Below are 25,898 nucleotides of genomic sequence, written 5' to 3'. Positions count from 1 at the left end.
CCATCTGTACGGAGGTGCCTGGGCATTTTAAAGGAATGATGGGGGCCGGCAGGGGGTGCTGCTGAGCAGAGTCAGAAGGAGAAATATAAGAAATGGAAGGCGGGCTTTGTCCCTGTGAGTGGGCCATCTGGGCTTGCTAACTGGTGCTTGTTGAAGTTAGGGTCCTACACACCCACAGAGACGGGTTACAGGGGCACTACTGTCAGGTGCTGTCTGGAACAAAGAGGAGATTCTTTTGGCAGCCTCGAGTTTTCCCACGCAAGAAATTAAGGGGGCTGGAGTCGTCATCTTTAGCAACACAGCTTGCGTTGACAGAAACTGTGCTAGTGTTCAAGCCTCTTAGGCTGTGTGTGTGTGTGTGCGCGCGCGCGCGCGTGCGTATAAAATCATTTATGATGAGAATCCAGTTTTATTTATTTTTTTAAAATTTTATTTATTTATTTATTTGACAGAGATAGAGAGAGCACAAGCAGGGGGAGCGGCAGGCAGGGGGAGAGGGAGAAGCAGACTCCCAGCCGAGCAGGGAGCCCGATGAGGGGCTCGATCCCAGGACCCCGGGATCATGACCTGAGCCGAAGGCAGAGGCTTAACTGACTGAGCCACCCAGGCGCCCCAAGAATCCAGTTTTATAGGCCAAGGTTGAGGCCTAGTCAAGAAGAGGGCTCAGTGGGGCCTGCCTAGAATTTAATCAAGAGAATGCCACTGGTAGCAGCACACGTCACCTCTCCTCAACATGACACAAGGATATATTCAATGTCAAGGGGAGGGCTGACAAGAGCAACAATGCATCTGTGGTTCAGGAATGCTACAGGGAACCCTGGGAAACTTAATTTTGTAGTTCAGCCGTCCGAACAAACACTGGCGCTCATACAGGGGCTCTGCATCAAACCACAGCCACCATCATGCCATGGTATTAATAAAGGCTTATGAAGAAAATATAATACTAAATGAACAAGAAACTGACTTCAAAATAAATTTAGACCCTCAATATATTATGGTGGTAAGAAAACTTAACAGATCTATACTGTTAAGTTTTTAAGTGTACCATACAGTATTGTTAAGTACAGGCTCAATGTTATCTAGCAAATCTCTACAACTTAATCATCTTGCGTAACTAAAACTTTATCCCCATTGAACAGCAACTTCTTGTTTTCCCCTCCCCCAGCCCTAGGCAACCATCATTCTACTCTCTGCTTCTAGGAGTTTGACTATTTTAGATACCTCATTTAAGTGAGATCATGCAGTATTTGGCCTTCAGTGACTGGAATATTCACTTAACATAATGTCCTCAAGGCTTATCCAAGTATTATTCAACCTTCCTTTTTAAGGAGGAATAATATTCCATTGTGTGTATGTATGTATGTATGTATGTATGTATGTATATGTGGTGTGATATATATATATATATATCACATTTTCTTTATCCTTTCGTTCACTGATGGATATTTAGGTTGTTTCCCCATCTTGGCTACTGTGAATAATGCTGCAATGAACATGGTTGTGCAAATATCTCTCCAAGACCTGCTTTCAACTCTTTTGGAAAAATACCCGAAAGAATTTTGGGATTATTGCATCACATGGGTAGTTCAATTTTTCATTTTTTGAGGAACCTCCATACTGTTTTTCACAGCTACAACATTTTACAATCCACCAACAGTATAAAGAGTTCTGATTTCTCTACATCCTAGACAACATTTGTTTGTTCTTTTGTCTTTTCTTTTTTTGACAATAGCACTCTTAACAGGTGTGAAATGATATCTGACTGTGGTTTTGATTTGCATCTCCCTGATGATTAGAGATGTTAAGCATCTTTCATCTACTTGTTTGGAGAAATTTCTATTCAAGTCCTTTTCCATTCTTAATCTGGCTATTTTTATTTATTTTTTTTATTTATTTTGCTTCTTAATTGAAGGAGCTCCTTATATAGTTTGGATATTAACAGCTTATCACATACACAGTTTGCAAATATTTTCTCCTATTCTACAGGTTGCCTTTTCGTTCTGTTAATTGTTTTCTATGCTGTGCAGAAACTTTTTAGTTTGATGTAATCCCACTTGAATAATTTTGCTTTTGTTGTCTATGTTTTTGGTGTCATAACCAAAAAATCATTGCCAACACCAACAACATGAAGTTTCCCAATGCTTCTTCTAGGAGTTTTACAGTTTCAAGTCTTTAATCCATTCTGAGTAGTGTTGTATACGCTGTAAGACAAGGGTCCAATTTCATTCTTTTGCATATGAATATAGTCATCCCAGAGCCATATGTTGACGAGACTATCATTTCCTTATTGTATATTCTTGGCAGCCTTGTTGGAAGACAGTTGACCGTATATGCATTGGTTCATTTCTGGGCTCTCTATTCTGCTCCACTGGTCTCTATGCTTGCATTTACGCCAGTACCACACTGTTTTATTGATGTAGCTCAGTCATGTATTCTGAAATCGGGAAGTGGGATTCCTCCAGCTTTGTTCTTCTCAAAACTGTTTTGGCTATTCTAGGTTCTTTGTGATTCCTTTTGAATTTTAGGATTGTTTTTTCCATCTCTGTAAGAAATGCCACTGGGATTCTGATATGCACTGAATCTGTAGATCGCTTCAGGTAGTATGGACATTTTAACAATATTAAGTCTTCAGTCCTGAACATGGACTGAATATTTCCCATTTATTTGTGTCTTCTTTAATTTCTTTCATTACTGTTTAGTTTTCAGTGTACAAGTCTTTCACCTCCTTGGTTAAATTTATTCATTTATAATGCTATTGCACACAGGGATTGTTTTCTACTTTTCAGACAGTTCAATGCTAGTATATAAAAATGCAACTGATTTTTGTATATTGATTTTGTATCTTGCGACTTTACTGAATTTGGTTATTCTTTTTTTCTAAAGGTTTTATTTATTTATTTTGTCAGAGAGAGAGAGACAGCGAGAGAGGGAACACAAACAGGGGGAGTGGGAGAGGGAGAAACAGGCTTCCCACTGAGCAGGGAGCCTGATGTGAGGCTCCATCCCAGGACCCTGGGATCATGACCGGAGCCGAAGGCAGACGCTTAACAACCAAGCCACCCAGGCGCCCATACTGAATTTGTTTATTCTAACAGGTTTTGTGTGTGTGTGTGTGTGTGTGTGTACTCTTCAGGGTTTTCTACCTCTAAGATCATATCATTTGTAAACAGATAGTTTTACTTTTTCCTTTCTTATTTGAACGTCTTTTTTTCTTTTCTTGCCTAATTGCTGTAAAATTCCCAGTACTATGTTGAATAGAGATGGAGAGAATGGTCATCCTTGTCTTGTTCCTGATCCCAGAGCTAAAACTTTCAGTTTTTCACTGTTACAGCATGATATTAGCTGTGGGACCTTGATATATGGCCTTTATTAGGTTGAAGTAATTTCCTTCTATTCCGAGTTTGTTTAGATTTTTTTTTTTTTTTTTAATGCAAGGGTGCTGAATTTTGTCAAATGTTTTTTCTGCATCTTTGAGGGGGATCATGTGATTCTTATCCTATATTCTGTTAATATGGTGTATCACATTAGTTGATTTTCGTATGTTGAACATCCTTGTCTACCAGGAATAAATCCCACTTGATTAATGTATATAATCCTTTTAACTTGCTGCTTAATTCAGTTTACTAGTATTTTGTTGAAGATTTTTGCATCTACATTCATAAGGGATATTGGTCTGTAATTTTCTTTTCTTACAGTGTCTCTGTCAAGCTTTGGTATCAGGGTAATGCTAGCCACTTAAAATAAGTTTGGAAGTGTTCCCTGCTCTTCAAGTTTTTGGAAGAGAGAGCGAAAGAATGGTGTTAATTCTTTAAATGTTTGGCAGAATTCACCAATTAAGCCATCTGGTCCTGGCATTTTCTTTCTTGTGAGGTTTTTGATTACTCTTTCAATCTTGTTGCTAGTTATAGGTCTGCTCAGATTTTCTATTTCTTCATGATTCAGTCTTGGTAAGTTGTATGTTTCTAGGAATTTATACATGTCCTCTATGTTATCCAATTTGTTGGCATGGAATTGTTCATAGTAATCTCTAATGATCCTTTTTATTTCTGTGACATTAGTTGCAATATCCCCTCTTGCGTTTCTTTTTTTTTTTTTTTTAGATTTTATTTTTAAGCAATCTCTACACCCATTGTGGGGCTTGAACTTAAAACCCAGAGATCAAGAGTCGTATATTCTACTGACTGAGCCAGCCAGGCCCCTTTTTCATTCCTGATTTTACTTGAGTCATCTTTTTTTACTTAAAGTTTTGTCAATTTTGTTGATCTTTTAAAAAAATCAACTCTTAGTTTCATTTTTTTTTCTATTGTTTTTCTATTTTCCATTTCATTTTATTTTTGCTCTAAATCTTAGTATTTCCTTCCTTCTGCTAACTTGGGCTAAGTTTGTTCTTTTTCTAGTTCCTTGAGGTGTAAAGTGAGATTGTTTGAGATCTTTCTCTTTTCACTGTCAATATTTATTACTATAAATTTCCCTCTTTGTACAACTTTTGCTACATCCCATAAGTTTCAGCATGTTGTGTTTTCATTTTCATTAGTTTCAAGGTATTTTCTAATTTCCCTTTTGATTTCTTCACTGGCCCATTTGGTTAATCAAGGGTGTATTCTTAAATTTCCACGTATTTGTGAATTTTCCAGTATTACTTCTACTATTCATTTCGTTTTATTCCACTGTGACTGGAAAGGATACTTCATGTAATTTCAATTTTCTTAAATTTGTTAAGACTCGTTTTGTGACCCAACACATGAACTATCCTGGAGAATGTTTCTTATGTGCTTCAGAAGAAAGTATACTCTGCTTCTGTTGGGTGAAATGTTCTATATACATCTGTTAGGTCCACTTGATTCATAGTGTTGTTAAAGTCCACTGCTTCTTTACGGATTTTCTGTCTGGCCAGTTTTGAAAGTGGAATAGTGAAGTCTCCTACCATTACTATATATATTGCTGTTCATTTTTCCTTTCGGTTCTATCAGTGTTTGCTTTATGTATTTAGTGTTTCATATATTTAGGTTTTCTGATGTTACATGCATATATAATTGCTCTATCTTCCAGGTGAACTGACCTTTTTTCCATTATATAATGTCTTTCTTTGTCTCTTGTCACAGTTTCTGACCTAGAGTCTATTTTGTCTGATATAAATACAGTCACCCCTGCTCTCTTTTGGCTAACATTTGCACGGAGTTATCTTTTTCCATCCTTTTACTTTTAGCATACATCTGACCTTAAACCTAAAGAGTATCCTGTAGGCAACATATGGTTAGACCTTGTGTTTTGTTAATCCACCCAACTACTCCATGTCTTTTTACTGGGGAGTTTAATCTGTTTAATTTAAAGTAATTATTGATAGGAAAGAACTTACTATTGCCATCTTGTTAATTGTTTTATGCCAGTCTTGTAGTCCTTTTGTCGTTATTTTCTTCTCTTGCTCACTCTGCATTGGGCCAGGGGGAGGGACTATTGTTGAGTACTGCCACACTAATTCAAACCACTATCTTAGTTCTCAGTGGCCCCCAGCCATCCTGCTAGCCCTTTGAGATAAGTGAGACAGAAGCCAGTCCTTCAGCCACACCCAGAAAAAATCAGAATGTTAGACATATGATTCAGTTTTTCCTTTTCTTCCTGGGGAGAAGCTGGGGCTGGGGGTTTTCTCTCGATCACATTGCACTTTGCCAGGGGTAGTCATTATGGAAAGAGGGTATCTTGAATTTTCCTACCAGCTTTGATGTGGCTGGTTTCACATTCACCTGGGGTACAGGAGCCTTTCAATCAACTAGTTTCTGGATTCCTCACAAAGGGAATTGGTCTGTGTATTGTTGATTTGGTGTGTTTGTCGGGGGAAGGAGGGTCCAAGACTTGCTACTCAGCCACCTTGCTGATGCTGCTCCTGCCCAACATACTCTTTTAGAAGACATACTTAATAATCCATTTGTATGAATAATTGCTTCCCATCTTTCATTCTTTTTTTTTTAAAGATTTTATTTATTTGTCAGAGAGAGAGTGCACAAGCAGGGGGAGTGGCAGGCAGAGGGAGAAGCAGGCTCCCCGCTGAGCAAGGAGCCTGATTCGGGACTCGATCCCAGGACCTCCGGATCATGACCTGAGCTGAAGGCTAAATAATTTAAGTAAAGGAGCTTATGTGAGAGAGATCTCCACGTTTCTTTCTTGCTGTGTTGAGCACAATGGCTTTCAAGTCTGTCCAGTGAAGCTTAACTGACTGAGCCACCCAGGTGTCCCTCCATCTTTCATTCTTAAACTGTTCAATATAAATTTCAAGAAAGATTTTCTTAATTTAATGTATTTTATAATTTATCTATACTGAGTGTTCTATATAGTGATTCATCAATGATCTGAGTCCAGAGATAACAAAGAGCAATTTAATTTTTAAACATCTTAATTACCATTGTCAGTCAACCAAAATAGCATTGACCAAAAAAGTATAAACATAGTAGCTGCACCTGCTTTTGCTAAAGAAATCTATTTTCTCCTATGAAAAGCTCAACAGAACTTCCAGAATCACAAAAAGAAACATCTAAAAAACCTAAACAGTGTCAACAGTTGCAGAAAGATAGCTGTGAAGGGTGGGAGGCCATCTCCTGACTTCTCTTCCTAAGTATGTTTCCATTATTTTCTTTGTTATTCACATCCTCCCTGCTTATTTTGGCAAAAACCATTCCTATATATGTTCCGTTTAGGGCTTAAAATAAAATGGGCTTCCCTTTTGCAGTACACACTCTACTGAAAAGTCATGAAAAAAATCTAATGGGGAGGCAAGGAAGAAAATCACTCTTTCCAATGGTTTCCAACTAAATCTAATTTCAAAGTTATTCCCACAAACTGCTAGATAGGAGCTCTACTCCATAGGTCCTTTAACCTACTTACACTTCACTCATGATTGAGGGTCTTCAGCAGAGGAATGGATCATTGAGGTGTCATTCTATTGAGTTGGTGGGTATTAAAAATGATAAATAATTTAAGTAAAGGAGCTTATGTGAGAGAGATCTCCACGTTTCTTTCTTGCTGTGTTGAGCACAATGGCTTTCAAGTCTGTCCAGTGAAGCTAAAACTGATAGAGCACTTATAATTACTACCTTAAAGGACCAGGTGGAGGACGAGGGGCAGTCGGCAGAGTCACTCCAAACATTAGCACTTAATGGGCCAGCAAAGGGAAGTATTTTCTCAGGGTGAATAAAAAACTCCTTGCAAATAATATACTGTGATTCTTTTTAATTTGGTTTTGGTAAGTTTGACTTTTATTCTGTCAAAGAGTTGCCCTCATCTATGACGTAGTCATTACGTGTTAGTCAAATACCAGCCATTTACTTTTCATTTATAAAACTGTGGTGGCAACATCACTTTTTTTAGCCGAGAAACAAAGATTTACATGACTTTTTAAAGTTTCTTTTATAAGCCGTTTCCTAGGTGATAGTGCAAGACAAAGAGAAACTTCAGAATGAATACCCGGTCTCCTCTGATGCAACAGATGTCCTCCTTTACAGCCATGGGCTAATCCAAGTACTAGACAAGTTATTTACTTCAATCTGACAAGAGCCTTCTTCAAAGTAAACAGGCGGTGTGAGCACAGCCCTGAGGTTACGGAAGGAAATGCCACGTTCTGAAGAGGTTTACAATGAAGTAAGCCATGCTACTGGGGATTTACTTTAAGTATAGCAAATTAAAAAAAAAAGAATAAAGGGATAAAAAGGCAAATGTGGCAAAATGAGTGAGTTCTTTATTCTATTTATTTTTTATATACTACTGGTTTAATAATCACAGTTTAAAAATTACCTAATTAGGGCACCTGGGTGGCTCAGTTAGTTAAGCGACTGCCTTCGGCTCAGGTCATGATCCTGGAGTCCCTGGATGGAGTCCCGCATCGGGCTCCCTGCTCAGCGGGGAGTCTGCTTCTCCCTCTGACCCTCTTCCCTCTCATGCTCTCTCTCATTCTCTCTCTGAAGTAAATAAAATCTTTAAAAAAATAAATAAATAAAAATTACCTAATTAGAAAACCCTCCAGAATTATTTATCACTTAGAATACTTCTGGAGAGTTAGCAAATCTCCTTGAGTTCTATGTTGGTACTTCAATCATAACCTTATACTTAAAAAGTAACTGAATAATTACTGTTTGTAACTGATTAATGTGTTAAAGCCTTAAGTGTATATTAGTATCTATGACAGTCTCTTTTTCAGCAAGTAGTATCTCTGAAAAGATATTGTATAGAAACAATGTAAAATTTTTAGTTTTTAAATTCTTTGAACGAAATGAATTAAAAAGCTTGCACTGAAATCCCTCTTTTAATGACCTTGCTCCATTAACCACTCAAGTCCTGACTGCTCCACTCCAAATGGGAAATAAATGTCCTATTTTTTGCAAGGTATGTACATAAAAACAGCATTCCTTTCATAAATGCCGCAGAGTACGACAGGTACTTTCAGTGATGTTTCTCCTTGCTGTCCCCATCCCAGCACCAGCAGGATTTAAAGGTGGTGGACAAATACTGCGGGACTCAGGGTCACCAATCACATCAGTGAATGCCACCTATCAGATCAGAGAAGAGGCTTGGGACCTACACTTTGAATCCAAAAGCAAAAAGAATACACCTTCCCTCTTCCTAGGTCAAAGAATACGAAAACAATAAAACAATAATAAACTAGAACAGAGGCTAGAGGAGAAGATGTAGCCCCACTCACATCTGCAGGTGCCAAACCTGAAAATCGGAAACTCTTATCTTGGGGCTGTTTAAGATGTACTGACCCAGACTTCTACTTAATTTGAAATCATGGTTTAAAGTGCCTAAGAAAGTATTAGGTCTATTTAATTACCTAAGACCTCCTTTTTTTTTTTAAGATTTATTTATTTACTTGAGAGAGAGAGAGCCCGAGCTGGGGGAGGCGCAGAGAGAAATTATCTCCAGCAGACTCCCTGCCAAGTGTGGAGCCTGACATGGGGCTTGATATCACGATCCCGAGATCATGACCAGAGCTGAAACCAAGAGTCAGATGCTTAACCAACTGTGCCACCCAGGTGCCCCAAGACCTCCTTTTAAAAAGAGTTTTAGTGTTTATAAACAAATATTACCTCTAGTCCTGGAAAACTAAGTCTGGACATTTAGCCAAAAAATGTATTAGGTGAAGAATTCTCATTTCACACCAAACCACCACCTTCTAAGCAAGGGCAATTTCTACTGAATATTCTTTTAAATTTTTTTTTTTTTTAAGATTTTATTTATTTATTTGAGAAAGAGAGAGGGTGAGCGAGACAGCACAAGCAGGGGGAGCAGCAGAGGGAGAGGGAGATGCAGGGCTCGATCCCAGGAACTTGAGATTACGACCTGAGCCGAAGGCAGACGCTTAACCCACGGAGCCACCCAGCCACCCCCTGAATATTCTTAAATAGGGAAGATTTCTTTATGTGGATATTAAAATATAATCACAATTCCAAAAACTCAGTTCACCTAGACTCAGTTCACCTCAGTTAACCTCAGTTAAAATCTACTATATATAAGTATACCTGTATTTCATTAGGACTATGAACACCTGCGCAAATAATTAAAATACTCCAACTATGTGACAAATATCTTTTTCCTAACAGAACATTCCAAAGGAGAAACCGCTGGCTACTTATTGTAATTAACTGAAGGTCAGGTACAGTATGTATCTGTTGAAATCATCATTTTCCCTTACAGACTGTGCCTTACTGATCTTCCTTGACTTATGATAGGGTTACATCCCAATAAACTCACCGTAAGTTGAAAATACCCTAAGCTGAAAATGCATATAATACACCTAACCTACTGACATCACAGCTTAGCCTATGATGTTCTACCTTAAACGTGCTCAGAATGTTTACCCTACAGTTGAGCAAAATCATCTAACACAAAGCTTATTTTACAATAAAGTGTTGAATCTCTCATGTAATTTATTCAATATTATACTGAAAGGGAAAGCCAGAATGGTTGTATGGGTGCAGAAGGGCCATCAGGGTATTGGTTGCTTACCCTCATGATTCCACAGTGGACTGGGAGCTGTAGCTCCTGCCCAGCATCGAGAGAGTGCCATGCTAGCCCGGGAGAAGATTAAAATTCGAAATTCAAAATTTGAAGAATGGTTCCTACTAAATGCATACCGCCTTTGCACCATTATTATGTTAAAGTATCATAAGTCAAACCATCATAAGATGGGGACCGTCTGTACATACTTTGGAGAAGAAAATGTATTTTTAAAGCTCTGGTTCTCTTTCCTTTATTGTATGGGATTGTGCTCTTGATATATTTTTTTAAGTTCATGATCCTCACACACAATCTCTGCTATATAATTTAATCATGGTTTGTATCTTTCATCACCTGGATAACTCTATGAAGTAACTATAAATACTTCCAAAATTGATAAACAACAAGCATTTGCCTTTATGATTTTTTAAAAAATACTGACTTGTGTCCTCATTAAAGGAAATGAGGCTTAACGTTTCCTTCTTGTGGCTATGAACTTCCTAAATGTAAATCCAGGATGTTCATCATGAATATGTGTCATAGGCACACTGGATAAAGAGGAGAATTTCAGAATTGTAACACAAAAAAAGTCTGTTGGCTCAGGATAAATAAAAATGGTCATTTCTACAGAGCAAAGAAGACACGGAGAGAGGTAAAGAGAGGACAGATATGACGCAGGAAGAAAAGGTGAAAACAAGTCTTAGGGCAGGTGGTCTGTGAAGATGTTATCAATTCTATCCTGCTGTCCTCAGGCAACATGGCGGGGGCACCATGCCAGGAAACAGGAACATGTCATCTTGCAAAGGCTTTCATCCAAGGAGATCACGTGTATTTTCTTGGCAGGGTATCCTAATATCTAATAATTCTCACTGAGCTGGATTTTCTATACCATGGGTTAGGATTAAACTGACAATGATTCACATTCAGAAACTGCTTTTGGATTTGAGTAGAAAGAATTCAGACATTAGGATCCCCATTCAAACTGCTTTCTAAAGGAGTGATAACCATATAGCCTGAAAAATGAAAAACAAAACAAAAAATACCTGAATCTAATCAGTCATAACTAATGAAATCTCCACGCCAATACTGGCAGATGTGAAAAATCCCCCAATTTAGACTTTTCTGCATAAAATAGTATTTTCTGTATAAAACAGAATGAATGAAAAACTAACGCTGGGTCCTCCCAGGGCAGGGATGTGGGGTAAACCAGGAATTCCTCTTGTGTGCGTGCGTGCGTGTGTGTGTGTGTGTGTGTGTGAGATTCCTCTCGTGTGTGTGTGTGGGGGGGGTACTTGGGGATGGGCAGGGAATATGGCAGTTCTTTAGGCGAGGCCATGGACTTAATCATCCCTAGGCACAGAGAGGAGGGAAGCTGGCACTTCCAGGGAAAGCATTCTTCCCTCACTCACTGCATGCCTCTACTCCTGCCCTGAGGAGTCCCGGCTACAGGGAAGAATGAGGCGTGATGCCTGCCCTCACATATGGTAAGGAAGAAAACACGCAACCACCAGTTACAACATAATGTGGAAAATGTTACAAAATGTGCTCTTGGTACACAGGAGGAGCTCCTGGAACACTAGAGCCAGTGAGCCAGACCAACGGTTACTCTGCCTCGGTGGGGAGGGGAGCAAGGCAGCGGACGGTGATGTTTGGGTTGAGTTTTCAAGGACAGGTGGAACTTCCCTGGACAGACAAGGGACAAGGGCAAGAGGAACAGCATGTGCAAAGGCAGGAGAGCAATATGAATTTAGGAAATCAAACCAGTCCACTGTAGCTAGTGTGGAGGGTAGTGGGGGCCAGAGAGGAGGCTAGAAAGTTATGGGGAGTCATATGATGGCCTGGACACCTTCCCAAACCCTCAGTTAACAGTAATGTGCGTGAAACTCTAACAGAGAACTGGAGAGAGGAGGTCAGCAGACAGAGAAGCCAACATCTAGAAACTGGACAGCAGATGGATGCATGCTAAATGACCAAAGAGACCTGAGCAAACTGAAGCCCAGACCTACAGCAAGGAAGACCAGGAGTAAGTTGGTTTATGCCACAGAAGCCAAAGACCTTCCTGAAAATGGACATGGGGCTGGGAGAAGACAGGAGGATTGGGTGGAAGCCCTGAAAGAGAACGGGCAAACCTCTACACATCCTCTCCCGTGCACACAGACAGGAGGCGTGCATCTGTCTGACCCCCTGGAGGGACTGAAGAGAAGCCTGGGGCGGGGGCAGGACACAGACACAGCTCAGGGGCCTATAGGGAAAGCTCGGCAACTCGGTGCCGGAAACGAGCCCACCTCAGTCACCAGGTGAGGGACATGTGGAAGGACAAGTCCAGTGGTCGCCCCACAGCGGAGCCCATCATTTAAGAGGACCACCACTGCCTAGTGTCCAGATCATTTTTTAGTCTCCACCTCTTAAATACGAGCAGATGACCAGTGACAACCAGACATTTGAGAAAACCATCTAATATGAAAGAAGCCAAAACAAAGCCACAAAGAATGTGAAGGAGAAAGACAATGAAGAATACAGCAAGATACTTCAAAACCTCCAATCAGTATCTTCATGTTGTTTCATCCTCCATGAATATGACGTTGTTTTTTTAAAAAAAGAACAATCAGAAAACAGAAAAGAACTCTTAAAAATTAAAAATAGCGTTAATTTTTTAAAAGTCAAAGAAAACTTGGGAGGATATAGCTCAGGATATTGCCCAGAAAATGGGATAAGCAAGCAAAGCAAAGCAACTGGGAGAGAAAAGATATTAAAATCAGATCATCAATCTAGAGGGGCAACATCTAAGTAATAAGATTTCCAGAAAGGGAAAAGAAAATACCAAAGACCTGAAAGGACGGGTTGCAAAGGGGTCATGGTGTCCCAGCTAAACATACAACTGTCTTGAAATTTCCAACACCTGGAAGACATGTTCCACCATGATGAGGGTTCCACCAGACCATGAAATAAAGGTGATCGCAGAAATAGGGGCACCCACACAAGGGGAGAGAAGGGAACCACGGCACAGGGAGCCAAGTGTGTTGCTGGGGCAGGGAGCTGAGGGCCCCAGGAGGGACAGCACCAGAAAACCAAGTCCCAAGTGGAGGAACACATTCGGAGGAGATTTCTAATATTTGGGGGGGGGGGGTGTAGGAATTAATCTGTGATTGGTATACAGACAACTAAGCAATAAGTAAGGCAACATTACTAACTGTGGGCAAAGCCAACAGTGCACAAGGCAGACAATGCAACCCTGGTTTTGTGTGCCCGTCGTCTGTGAATCGCACTTTGAGCACAGAATGACTAACCGTGGAGACGGGAGCACGCTGGGAGGCTGGGTATGGAAAGGGGCATTCCAAGAAAGCCAGCTTCTCATTTTCCAGGCAGTAAGTTAGTAGAGAACACCTGAGTCCAAAACATCAAGATCTGACAGAACAAGCCCATCTTTCAGAAATATGGAGAGAAACACAAAGAGTTACAAGTGGCTGCCTCGGGGAGCGGGGATCAGGGAGTGGGAGGGATAGCACAGGGAATGAAAAGGTGCCGGTATTTTGTTTGTTTTTTATATTTTTCATTATAAGCCTAGTAGTACTATTTGACTTTTAAAAACTACTGCTTTTAAATTTAATAAACAGTAAAAATAAATAGAAAGTTAGAGAGACCAGACTCATATGTTTATCTTATAGATTTTCCCTCAAAAACAAAATGTAAGACATAATCCCCATTTCGTATCTAAAACAGAAGTGGAGTTGCCCGGGGATCTGGTCTGGGTGCTCCAGGCCCCCTCCTCCCTGAAGCTCACTCCATCCCCTGCCCTAGGAAGGCAGCTCCACAGAATTCTGTGAGGAACACAGTTTGCAAGCCACGGCTGCAGGCAAAGGGAGATCTTTAAATAACTTCAAAGGCTGGAAAAGTCACTCATTCCCTCACTGTTCAGGAACCAGGAAAGGGGCAGCCCAGGGTGGCAGAAGTGGCCACTGACAAAAAGAAGGAACCAGCCAGGGAGCAAAGATGAAGATGGGAAGAACTTACAAGTCGCCAAGTCCAGCAGCCCTGTTATAGAATGCAAGGTGTGTGTGAGTTGAAACACTTGCCTTTAAGCTGGTCTGAATGTCACCATCTTTAGCATTTAAATATAAATAAACAATCACTGACACAAAAAGATGTAAGAAGCGGAATCACCAGGCGTTGGTGACTAAGTGGAGGGTGAAGACAAGGAAGAGGGCAAGTCCAGTGGAATTCCCAGGTTGGGTGCAAGTGATCAGTAACAGAGGAGGGGGCAGGGAGGAAGACTGACAAGCTAAGCTGGGACCCAGCTGGATTTGAGCAGGGTCCAGGGAGCGGGTGCTCAGCGTGAGGGACAAGAGGGGCCGATGGCTCACGCAGCTCGCAGCCTGGGGAGCCTGCACGCTCAGGTGGGAGCTGACAGGCTCTGACAGTGGGAGAAATCACCCCAAGGAGAGAAAAAAGGGGAAATGCCCAACACCGGAGCCCTAGACAAGTGGACCAGGTGAGAACGAGGAACGAGCACGGGAGCCCGAGGTGGATGTGTGGGCTAAGGCGGCAGCTGGGAAGGCTTCCAGGAGCAGGGTATGAAGGACAGTACAGGGAAGAGGCAAGACAAGGCTGGAAGAGGGACTGGCTTTGGGGGAGAGCACTGTCCAGAAAGCATGAGCCTGGATATGCAGCCTGGGGTCACAGACGCCTCAGTCAGAGTGGGGGTGGGGGGCTGGGTGGGGCAATGTGAAGCCCCAGGCTTCTTGGAGAACAGGCTTCACGTGAGGAAAGAGCCCCACAGCCCTGGAGGCCTCGGGAAAAGAGACAGGTCTGCCCGAGGAGAAAGCAGAAGCAACTAGAAGGAAAGGCCAACAGGCGAGGACTGAGATCCCTGAAAAGGATCCCTGAGTCAGGGACAGGGAGGAAGCTGCGAGGCCTGGATGAACCATATGGCATTTGTGTGTCATCCTTGCGCAGAGGCCCAGCTAAGCTTCTCTGTATCATTCCAGTTTTAGTGTATGTGCTGCCGAAGTGAGCACTGGATGAACCACACAGCATCTGATCTGGGGGCTGCGCTGTGAGTGACAACGGGTATTGCTGACCTCCCTGAAGTGTACACAGCTTCGATGCCTCGAGATCCCCTTAAAATAAATCCAAATATAAAATCTTTAAAAAAATAAATAAATAAATAAAATAAATCCAAATGGTTCAGGCACCCAAACTATGCATGCGCCACACTCCAGGAGCTGTGGTAGATAAGGGGTACCTGGGAAGAGAAAAAGACAAACCACCTGCTGGAGAAGCAGTTCTTGGCAGACCTCCTTGTACCCATGGCAGAAGGGCGTTCCTGGGAGCTTTCTTCTTGCAAAGCGTTCTCCCAAGAAGGGCTGGAGCTAGAGTTTTCTTCCCGTACTGGTTTAGGTGGGCTCCTTCTTCCTCATCTAACCTGAATTCCTACATGTGAGTCTGGGGTTTTTTCCTTCTGTCCCATCTTCCATGGACACAGATCCACCAAAGCTACTCGCTGTTCTTCCAGGAGAGTCATGCTCATGTCTACACACAAGGATCATGTGCTGGCATCTCTAACTCTCCTGATGGAAATGCACCTCAGGTTCTCAACAACCTTCTCTGGTTCAAAGGCTCTCAAAGTGAACCTATGTTCACCTAAGACTCAGAGAATGGTTAGATGGATGTGTGTAAATGTATAGGTCTCAAAGCACTTTCCTATGTCAAGAGGCATGGTGTTCTCCCACGCCCCTGGAGAACGTAGAGGGGACTAAGCATTCTCCTCCTACACACTATGCTGTGATGCTGGGTACTTCCTCGAAATGGCAAAAGCTTCACTGCTGCATTACTCTTGATCAACTTAGGACCCACAGAAATTTTTTCCCCAGTCATATTTATATTTATTTCTCTGACATTTTCTATTTATATCATTTGCTTTTTCTTCCAAGCCCTACAAAGACTGTTCTATTTATAAATACATCTCAAGTTTATCAAGCTAAATTTATATAAGTGTCTTTTCTGTGAATTTTCTGTTCTTCAAAATATTTGAAGAGTCATATTTTTTATGAGGCTATGGACTGAACATTTGTATCCCACTCGAAATTCATATGCAGTAGCCCTAACCCCTAATGTCGCAGGATTTGGAGATAGAGCCTATAAAGAGATAATGAAGGTTAAATGAGGTCATAAGGATTGGGCCCTAAACCAACAGAATTGGTGTCCTTTTATGAAGAGAAAGAGATACCAGGGATGAGCACCCAGAGGAAAGGCCATGTGAGGACACAGGAAGATGGCAGCCAACTGCCAGTCAAGGAGAGAGGCTTCAGGGCGCCTGGGTGGCTCGTTAAGCGATTGCCTTCGGCTCAGGTCATGATCCCAGGGTCCTGGGATCGAGCCCTGCATTGGGCTCCCTGCTCCACGGGAAGCCTGCTTCTCCTTCTCCCACTCCCCCTGCTGTGTTCCCTCTCTCGCTGTGTCTCTCTCTGTCAAATAAATAAATAAAATCTTTTTTTTTTAAAGATCTTATTTATTTATTTGAGAGAGAGAGAATGAGAGAGACAGAGAGCACATGAGAGCGGGGAGGGTCAGAGGGAGAAGCAGACTCCCTGCCGAGCAGGGAGCCCGACGCGGGACTCGATCCCGGGACTCCAGGATCATGACCTGAGCCGAAGGCAGTCGCTTAACCAACTGAGCCACCCAGGCGCCCAATAAATAAAATCTTTAAAAAAAAGAAGGAGAGAGGCTTCAAGAGCAACCAAGCCTGCCAAGGCCTGATCTTGAGCTTCCATCCTCCAGAACTGTGAGAGAGAAATGCCTGATGTTTAAGCCCTCCAGCCTGTAGAATTCTGTATGGCAGCCCAAGGAGACTAAGACAGTCTTTATCTACTATATAAACTCCAGGTAGAATCACCTTCCCTTCTTGCAATTTAATGGAAGACAAATTTTAGCCTGACATGAAACATATCTCTTGAAAAAATTCACTATAAGTATAGATGAAATTAAGAACAATAGTTTTGAAAAATAGTTTTGTTTTTACAAGAGTTCCATCAGACTCAGCTCTCCTCCTAGTGGGATAACAAGACATTATATGCCTTTTAATGTGGCTCAGTGTGAATGATAGGGTATCACCTATTAACTATCCTTACCCAACCTGTTTAATCTAAACCTAATCTCAACCTAACTTCCAAATGATAGAAAATACAGAGGCTAGCAGAAGTTAAATGATACTATGGGTAAACAATCGTACAAGCCTAGACTGTAGAATATTCTACAAAGTAACCACACTAAACTTGTGAGAAAGGCAATGTCATTTAAAAAAAAAAAAAAAAAAGAAATTTTTCTAGACTGAAGATGTAACAAACAATTGCTGTACGTAACTTGGATCCCAGTTCCAAATAACAAAAAAAAGAAAGAAAAGCTTACAACACACACTTTTGTAACCATTAGGGAGCTATGAAGTAGCCTGGATACCAGAAAATATCACTGCTAATTTCTTGGGGGTGATAATGTAGGAAGAATGATCTTCTTCTTACGACAAGCATGTTCAAATATTTCATAGTGATGTGCACAACGTCTACAACTTATTTTCAAAAACAGTACCGCAAAAATGTGTGCGTGTATGAAGAGAAAGAGAGGGAGAAAGGGAGGCAGGAAGGGCGAGAGGAGGAGAGAGTGCACAAATACAGGAAAACATTAGTTGCTGAATTTAAGGCAGGTATATTCTTTCAACTTTTCTGTAATGTTTGAATATATGCATCAGAAAGTTGGGGAAGATGATCCCAAATGTGGCCTCTAGACTGTCTAGATCAGGAATCTGAAGGGGGAGGAACATGGAATCCTATGAGCTCCCAACATTCTATGCAAAGTGATAGATATAATCACGTATGTACGTGTGCACATTTTTCCAGGAAAAGGGTTCCCAATTTCCATCTGATATTTAAAGTAGTCTACAATCCTCAAAAGGGTATAGATCACCACTCTAAACTGAAGAAAATATATGACAAGTAGGAAAATACCTAGACTCTCAAACTCACTTGTAAAATAGTACTGCTTATATTTAAAAAAGTTAAGAAACAACCTAAAATCCCTTATGATCAGCAGTATCTCAAGAGGGGAGGAGGTGGCTTCATCGTGGACAACATTTTACTCTATGTTAAGTGCAGGAGGTTCTCGGGGACAAGGGAAGAGACAGCCTGAGATGGAGGAGGCGCGGCTTTAAACATCAGCTCCCAATGGTAAGAGCTCAGGGCATTACATTTCAAATTGTCTTCATACTCTTTTCTCATTAATAATTTTCAAACCAAGCAAGAGATATAAAAGAGTGACAGACAAGGAGGAAGGAATGTTATTTTTCCATGTCTCGGTTCAAATACGACTGACGGGAGTATCCCGTAAGGATCCTCATTGCTTCGGGGGTCTGCAACCTTTCGAAAAGGCAGTGAGTGCAGCGCTTTCCTTCAATGACATCCTACCTGTTAGCTCCAAATACGGACCCAGTAAAAGCAGTTTTTCAGACAGAGGTTGTGGGCCAGGAGACCAACCACCAGCCGAAGCCACTCTGATCCTGCAGACGGGTCTACAGAGCCAAGTCCAAGTGCCTCCTCCTGGCTTTAAAGCTGCAGCCCACCTGCTCTCCGTCATGCCCACGACACCATGCTGTCTGCTATCCCAGCCACTTTGCCGGGACGCAGCACAGGATGTTTGGGGGCCCCAGCACCTCAAAGGCAGGTGCCAAGTCTTGCCCACTGTGCCCCTGGCGTGTCTGGGTCCTGTGCCTGTCACACGCCAAGTATGCTGTCTGCTGGGGACACAGGCAGGCAGAGCTCATCAGGGGATTGGGACATGAGCCTCCCACGTTCCATCCCTCGAGGCAAGGGAAGAATGTGAAGCCAAGACTTCCACTTCCACATTTGTAAGTGCTTTCACATCTGTTCACTCATCTGATCATTACAAAAGCCCCGGGGAAACAGGCAGGAAATAATTCACACCCCCCCATCACAGAGGAGGAAATGTGCAGGGAGAGGTGTCTGGGCAAGGCCATTGAATGGGCTGCACCGACTTCTCAGAGCAGACTCTAGGGGCAGTAAACACCTGCAAACACACGTCACAGTAAATGCAAGTGCTTCTTAGAGTTACACGCATATGCTACTGGATACTTAGGAGCCTCAGAGCCATGGAAGAAACTTGGAGTTGCAACTGCTGCTTCGTAGCTCTCATAATAGTAATTTTGAGAAGAAAGAGAAAGAATATTGACCACTTTTACTTGGAAAAAAAAATGGAAACATGGAATGTTTAATGATTAGTGGAAGGCAATTCAGTAAAAAAAAAAAAAAAGAATGAAAAGAAAAAAGATTCAAAAATGAAAGTTATGATTCCTTATTATACTGCTTGCTTTTACCAATATTAAACTAAAATCTCTGCTACGAAATGTCCTGGCATTTTCTGGATTTTGTTGTGCTTGGAAAACATAAGCTTCATATTTACAAAGGTTTTACCTGGCCAATCTTTTTATTTAAAAAATGAATTATCAGTATATAACTTTATTAGGTTATATATTATTTTATCATGAAAGTAAAACAGATACATTAAAGAAAATTTTAAAATTGGGTTTTAGAGAATGACCCAAAAGCTCTTCACTGTAAAACAACCTACCTGTGGCATTTTGTCTCCTTCCAGGTCTTTCTAGCATGTGGATGGGTTTCCTTTGGTTGTTTTATGACATGGTAATCATACCACCTACACCATTTCATATCCTGATTTTCTTTCCCTCAACATTATATCATAAGAGCTCTTTCAGATTGTCTTCATAACCAGAACCCACAATTGTCTGAACTACTTATTATATAATCCTCTCAGTGGTAATACCATAGTTCACTTAATCATTCTATTTTTATTTTTTTTTATTTTTTTTATAAAGATTTTATTTATTTATTTGAGAGAGAGAATGAGATAGAGAGAGAGAGCATGAGAAGGGGGAGGGTCAGAGGGAGAAGCAGACTCCCTGCCGAGCAGGGAGCCCGATGCAGGACTCGATCCCGGGACTCCAGGATCATGACCTGAGCCGAAGGCAGTCGCTTAACCAACTGAGCCACCCAGGCGCCCCTTAATCATTCTATTTTTAGACAAGTAGGCTGTTGCTGAATTTTTACTATCATAAATAATGCTTTAATGACGATAACTTTTATTTTCTCCCCTTTTGTTTCTTTTATATAAATTCCTGAAGTATATTACCAGGTCAAAGTGGACAACAATTTTTTAAGACTTTTGACATATTCCGCCCAAATTGCTTCCCCAAAGGTCTAGTACACATTATTACCAGCAATGAAGAAGAATCCTTTGATTGAACTCTTATCATTAACCAGTATATCACCTGTATCATTTTATTATTTTTTGCTAATAAGTGAAACTATATCCTCACTATGTTATTTTGCATTTTTCTCCTAAAAATGCACACTTTTCAACCATATGAATACTGACTAGTTGAACTTCCTTGGTGAATCATTATGTCCATTATCCATTTACCAACTATTTATATAGATTTAAAAGTGTATTTGTAAGAATATTTTCTATAATTAAAATGTTAACCCAATGTTTACCATATTGATGGGAAATATTATTTCTCCAATCTATGGTTCACTTAGTTTTTAATTTTCACCTGGACATATTCATTGTTCTTCACTTTTGTGATGCAAGGCGCTTCTGAGCCAGCTTCCCCCATCCCTACCCCTTCCGTGTGTGACTGTATGCAATTCACTTCCTCCTCACCTCACACGGTTTTAACATTACACACCCATATTTAAGAGGCTTTACCTGTTGGTCATCAGGAGTCCATATGCCACATGTGATTTGACTTTCCAAGTTGATCTCAGATGACCAGTGTCTTTGTCCGCTGACAGAACCAACCAGGACAAACCCATCTCGATATGAAATAAGTGCTTGAGTCCCATCATGGCTCCACGTGAAATCACTCACCTTTGAGACACACATAGACAAAAAGGTGTCAATTTGTAATCTGAAAGGGAAAGCACTTTTATCAAAGGCTACAGTCATTAACTTAGCCTTTGGCTAAGAGTCAGGTGGCCTTAAAGAAAATATATAGAATATATGTATTGTAACACTAATATATAATATAAAAGATATAATTTGAAAAGCAAGTGTCAGTGCAGTGCTAAGTGCTTCACATATGTTAATTCTTTAAGCCTTGTTCGTGGGAGGTGTTATCATGCCCATCTTATGGAGAAAACAGACACAAAGGGGATAGGTAACATCCTTGATCACACACATCTGGTGAATGGCCTCACCAAGAATGATCCAGTGCCATGGTTCTATGACCTCCCACCTACAGTAACAGATTCTCCATTAGTGTCTCTGGGTCATTTATCAAAATAGTAAAGTTCTCAGTTTCTTATTATATAACTTTCTCAATCTTGCTAACAATATTCCCTTAATCAAAATGAAAAAAAAAAAATTTAACTGGAAAAATCACATACACTTATCAAATGCATTTATTGAATTCATTCAAGTAACCACATTTTTAAAATCTTTTAATCTATTACTGTAGTGAATTACTTCTATGGATTTCCTCAAATTATATTACCCTTGCATGCCCAGAAGCAGCCAAACTTGGAGGTGAAGTATTGTCTTTTATAGACACAGTTGAAGTTGGTTTAGTAATGAGTTTAGAACTTCTACAGCTGTATTCATGAGTGAAATAAACTTATGATTTCCTTTTTTGTAATGTCTTTGTCTGGATTTATCAAGGTTATGCTGACCTCTCAGAATGAGCTGGAGAGTACTTCCTCTTGTCTCACGGCCTGGAAGAATTTGTATAAACTGGGATGACCTGTTGTTTGAAAGCCTGGTATAACATGCCTATAAAACTACCTGGCTTTGAATTTTTTTGTAGGAAGATTTTTAATCATTACTTCAATTTACTTAATAGTTTTAGTATTAGTCAAACTTTTAAGCTTTTTACTTCTTCTTGAGTCAGTTCTATTAAGTTATTTAAAAAAAAATTTCCAGTTTAAGTTTTCCAAACTGTTGGCAAGTAGTTGCTGATAGTATTTATTATCTTTTTAAAAATCAACTTTATTGAGGTATAATTTATATACAATAAAATAAAGTTCCCCCTCAGAAGTCAATCCCCTACCCTTACCCTTGGTCCAGGGCAACCAGTCATCTAATTTCTCTCACTAGCTGCTTATTCTTGAATTTTACATGAATGGAACTGTATAATATGTTCACTTTTGTGTATGGCTGCTCTTACTCAGTAAAATGGTTTGAGAGTATTCTAAATTCTTGTGTGCATTAACAGTTCATTCCTTTTCACAGATGAGTACTATTCCATTGTATAAATAGACCACAATTTATTTATCCACCCAAACTGCCAGGCATTTAGGTTATTTCCAGTATTTGTCTATTATAAAATTGCTATGAACATTCACGTGCAAGACTTTTTGAAGACACACGGTTTCATTTCTCTTGAGTAAATAAATACCTAAGAGTGGAATTAACTGCTGGATTGTATGGTAAGTGCATGCCTAACTGCATAAGAAATGACCAAACTATTTTCCAAAGTGGTTATGCCATTTTATACTCCCAGCGGCAGTGTATGAGAGTACCAGCACGTCCACTCCTCACCCGCACTTGGTGTTGTCAGTCTCTTTTATTTTAGCTATTCGAGTAGGTACATAGTGATAGAACACTGTGCATTTCTCCAATGTAGCCATTTTGAGCATCATTTCACATGCTTATTGATTATTTGCACATCATCTCTTGGGAAACGTCTGTTCAAATCCCTTGCTATATGTATCCATTCATTCATTCATATATATGTGTTATGTGTATGAATATTCATACAGATGTATATATTATGTCTGCATATATATGAATATATGAGTTTTCAACCTTATTGTGTGATAAAAATTCCAGATACAATCCTTTGTCAGATATGAGTGCTGCAAATAATTTCTCTTACTCTGTGGCTTGCCTTTTCATTTTCTTAGTGGTACCTTTCAAAAAGTGAAAGTCTTAAGTTTTGATGAAGTCCAGTATCAATTTTTTTCTTTCAGGCTTCATGCTTTTTGTGTCCAATCCATTGAATGTTTACCTAATTACCTAATGTTTACCTAATGTTTACCTAAAGGTTGCAAACCAAAGGTTTCCAGAGAAGTTTAGTTTTTACCTGCACATCTGCGATTTATTTAGAGTTAATTTTTGTACAGAGTGTAACGTCACAATCAAGGGTTTGTTTTTTTTTAAGATTTTATTTATTTGAGAGAGAGAGAGTGAGCACGAGTGGGATTAGGGGCAGAGGGAGAGGAAGAGGGAGAAGGAGACTCCCCACTGACTGGGGAGGCCCCCGACATGGGTCTCGATCCTAAGACCCTGAGATCATGACCTGAGCTGAAGGCAGGCGCTTAGCTGACTGAGCCACCCAGGTGCCGCAAGGGTTTTTTTGTTTTTGTTTTAAAATATAGACATTCAGTTGTTTCAGCACCATTTGTCAAAGATTATTCCCTGGATGTTACCTAGAGTTATTATGGTGATCCTTTCACAATATGGTTGACCTTTGAACAACTCAGGGCCTAGGAATGCTGACCCCTAGGCAGCTGAAAATCCACATGTAACTTTTGATTCCCCGAAAACTTAACTATTAATAGCCTACTGTTGACCAGAAGCCTTATGAATAGCAAAAAAGACAGTCAATTAATACATATTTTGTATGTTATAGCTATTATACACTGTATTCTTACAATCCCGTTAGAGAAAAGAAAATGGTTATTAACCAGATCATAAGGAAAATACATTTACAGTGCTATACTGTATTTCTTTAAGTTTTTATTTAAATTCTAGTTAGTTAACATAATGTAATATTAGTTGCAGGTGTAGAATTCAGTGATTCATCACTTAGATACAACACCCAGTGCTCATCACAAGTGCCCTCCTTAATCCCCATCAGCCATTTACCCCATCCCCTGCCCACCTTGCCTCTAGCAACCTTCAGTTTGTTCTCTATAGTTAAGACTCTGTTTTCTGGCTTGCTTCTTTTTTTTTAAATTTTCCCCTATTTCATCTGTTTGTTTCTTAAATTCCACATGAGTGAAATCATATGGTATTTGACTTTCTCTGACTTATTTTGCATAGCATAATACTCTCTAGCTCCATCTATATCGTTGCAAATGGCAAGATTTCATTCTTTTTTATGGCTAAGTAGTATTCCATTGTGTGTGTGTAATATATACCACATCATCTTTATCCATTCATCAGTCGATGGACATTTCGGCTCTTTCCATTATTTGGCTGTTGTTGATAATGTTGCTATACACATCGGGGTGCATGTGCCCCTTCAAATCAGTATTTTTGTATCGTTTGGGTAAATACCTGGTAGTACAATTGCTAGATTGTAGGGCAGTTCTATTTTTAACTTTCTGAAGAACCTCCACACTGTTTTCCAGGGTGTCTGTACCAGTTTGCATTCCCGCTAGCTTTGCAAAAGGGTTCCCCCTTTTCTGCATCCTCATCAACATCTGTTGTTTCCGGTGTTAACTACAGCCATTCTGACAGGCGTGAGGTGATATCTCACTGTAGTTTTGATTTGTATTTCCCTGATGATGAGTGATGTTGAGCATCTTTTCATATGTCTATTAACTATCCATATGTCTTCTTTGGAAAAATGTCTATGCGTATCTTCTGCCCATTTTTAAACTAGATTATTTGTTTTTGGGTGTTGAATTTTTTAAGTTCTTTATAGATTCTGGATACTAACCCTTTGTCAGATACATCATTGGCAAATTATCTTCTCCCAATGTGAAGGATGCCTTGTAGTTTTGTTGATTGTTTCCTTTGCTGCGCAGGAGTTTTTGATTAAGTCCCAACACGTTTTTTTGCTTTTGTTTCCCTTGCCTCAGCAGATGTATCTATTAAGAAGTTTCTATAGCCGATTCAAGGAGGTTACTGCCTATGTTCTCCTCTAAGATTTTGATGGTTTCCTGTCTCACATCCACTTCATCCATTTTGAATTTATTTTTGTGTATGGTATAAGAAAGTACTTTAGTTTCATTCTTTTGCATGTAGCTGTCCAGTTTTCCCACCACCATTTGTTGAAGAGACTGTCTTTTTTCCACTGGATATTCTTTCCTGCTTCGTCAAAGATTAGTTAGCCATATAGTTGTGGGTTCATTTCTGGGATTTTTATTCTGTTCCACTGATCTGTGTGTATGTTTTTGTGCCAGTACTCTTACTGTCTTGATCACTACACAGCTATGTAATGTAACTTGAAGTGATGCCTCCAGCTTCGCTTTGCTTTTTCAAGATTGTTTTGGCTGTTCAGGGTCTTTTGTGGTTCCATACAAATTTTAGGACTGTTTGTTCAGCTCTGTGGAAAAAGCTGGTGGTATTTTGATAGGGATTGCATTAAATGTGTAGATTGCTTTGGGTAGTGCAGACATTTTAACAATATTTGTTCTTCTGATCCATGAGCATGGAATGTTATCCATTTCTTTGTGTCATCTTCACTTTCTTTCATCAGTGTTTTATGGTTTTCAGAGTACAGATCTTTTACCTCTTTGGTTAACTTTATTCCTAGGTATGTTATGGTTTTTGGTGCAATTGCAAATGGGATCGATTCCTTAACTTCTCTTTCTGCTGCTTCATTACTGGTGTATAGAAATGCACCAGATTTCTGTATGTTGATTTTGTATCCTACAACTTTACTGAATTCATATATCAGTTCTAGCAATTTTTTGGTGGAGTCCTTTGGGTTTTCTTTTTTTTTTTTTTTTAAGACTTTATTTATTTATTTGACAGAGAGAGACACAGCGAGAGAGGGAATACAAGCAGGGGGAATGGGAGAGGGAGAAGCAGGCTTCCCGCAGAGCAGGGAGCCGGATGCGGGGCTCCATCCCAGGACCCTGGGATCATGACCTGAGCCG

At 40.2% G+C, this 25,898-nt stretch overlaps 1 protein-coding gene and 1 non-coding gene across 4 annotated transcripts in view; both read right to left on the bottom strand.

Annotated features, from left to right (window-relative positions):
- The window catches only part of LOC118001918 (tubby-related protein 4-like), a 235,713-nt gene that overhangs the window by 46,788 nt on the left and 163,027 nt on the right, over positions 1 to 25,898 (bottom strand). For all 3 annotated transcript variants that reach the window (XM_034992107.1, XM_034992106.1, XM_034992104.1), the window contains one exon: positions 20,776 to 20,937. In XM_034992107.1, coding sequence (XP_034847998.1) covers positions 20,776 to 20,937 — 162 coding nt within the window. The remainder of the gene's footprint in view (positions 1 to 20,775; positions 20,938 to 25,898) is intronic.
- On the bottom strand, positions 14,893 to 14,999 carry LOC118001990. Its single transcript, XR_004676903.1, has one exon. It is a non-coding gene; the product is annotated as a U6 spliceosomal RNA (small nuclear RNA).

The sequence above is a fragment of the Mirounga leonina genome, unplaced genomic scaffold (assembly GCF_011800145.1).
Source record: "Mirounga leonina isolate KUSES-001 unplaced genomic scaffold, KU_Mleo_1.0 Mir_55, whole genome shotgun sequence".
Classification (NCBI taxonomy): Eukaryota; Metazoa; Chordata; class Mammalia; order Carnivora; family Phocidae; genus Mirounga; species Mirounga leonina.
The sequence above is the reverse complement of the archived record's forward strand: the minus strand, read 5'-3'. Positions and strand labels throughout refer to the sequence as shown.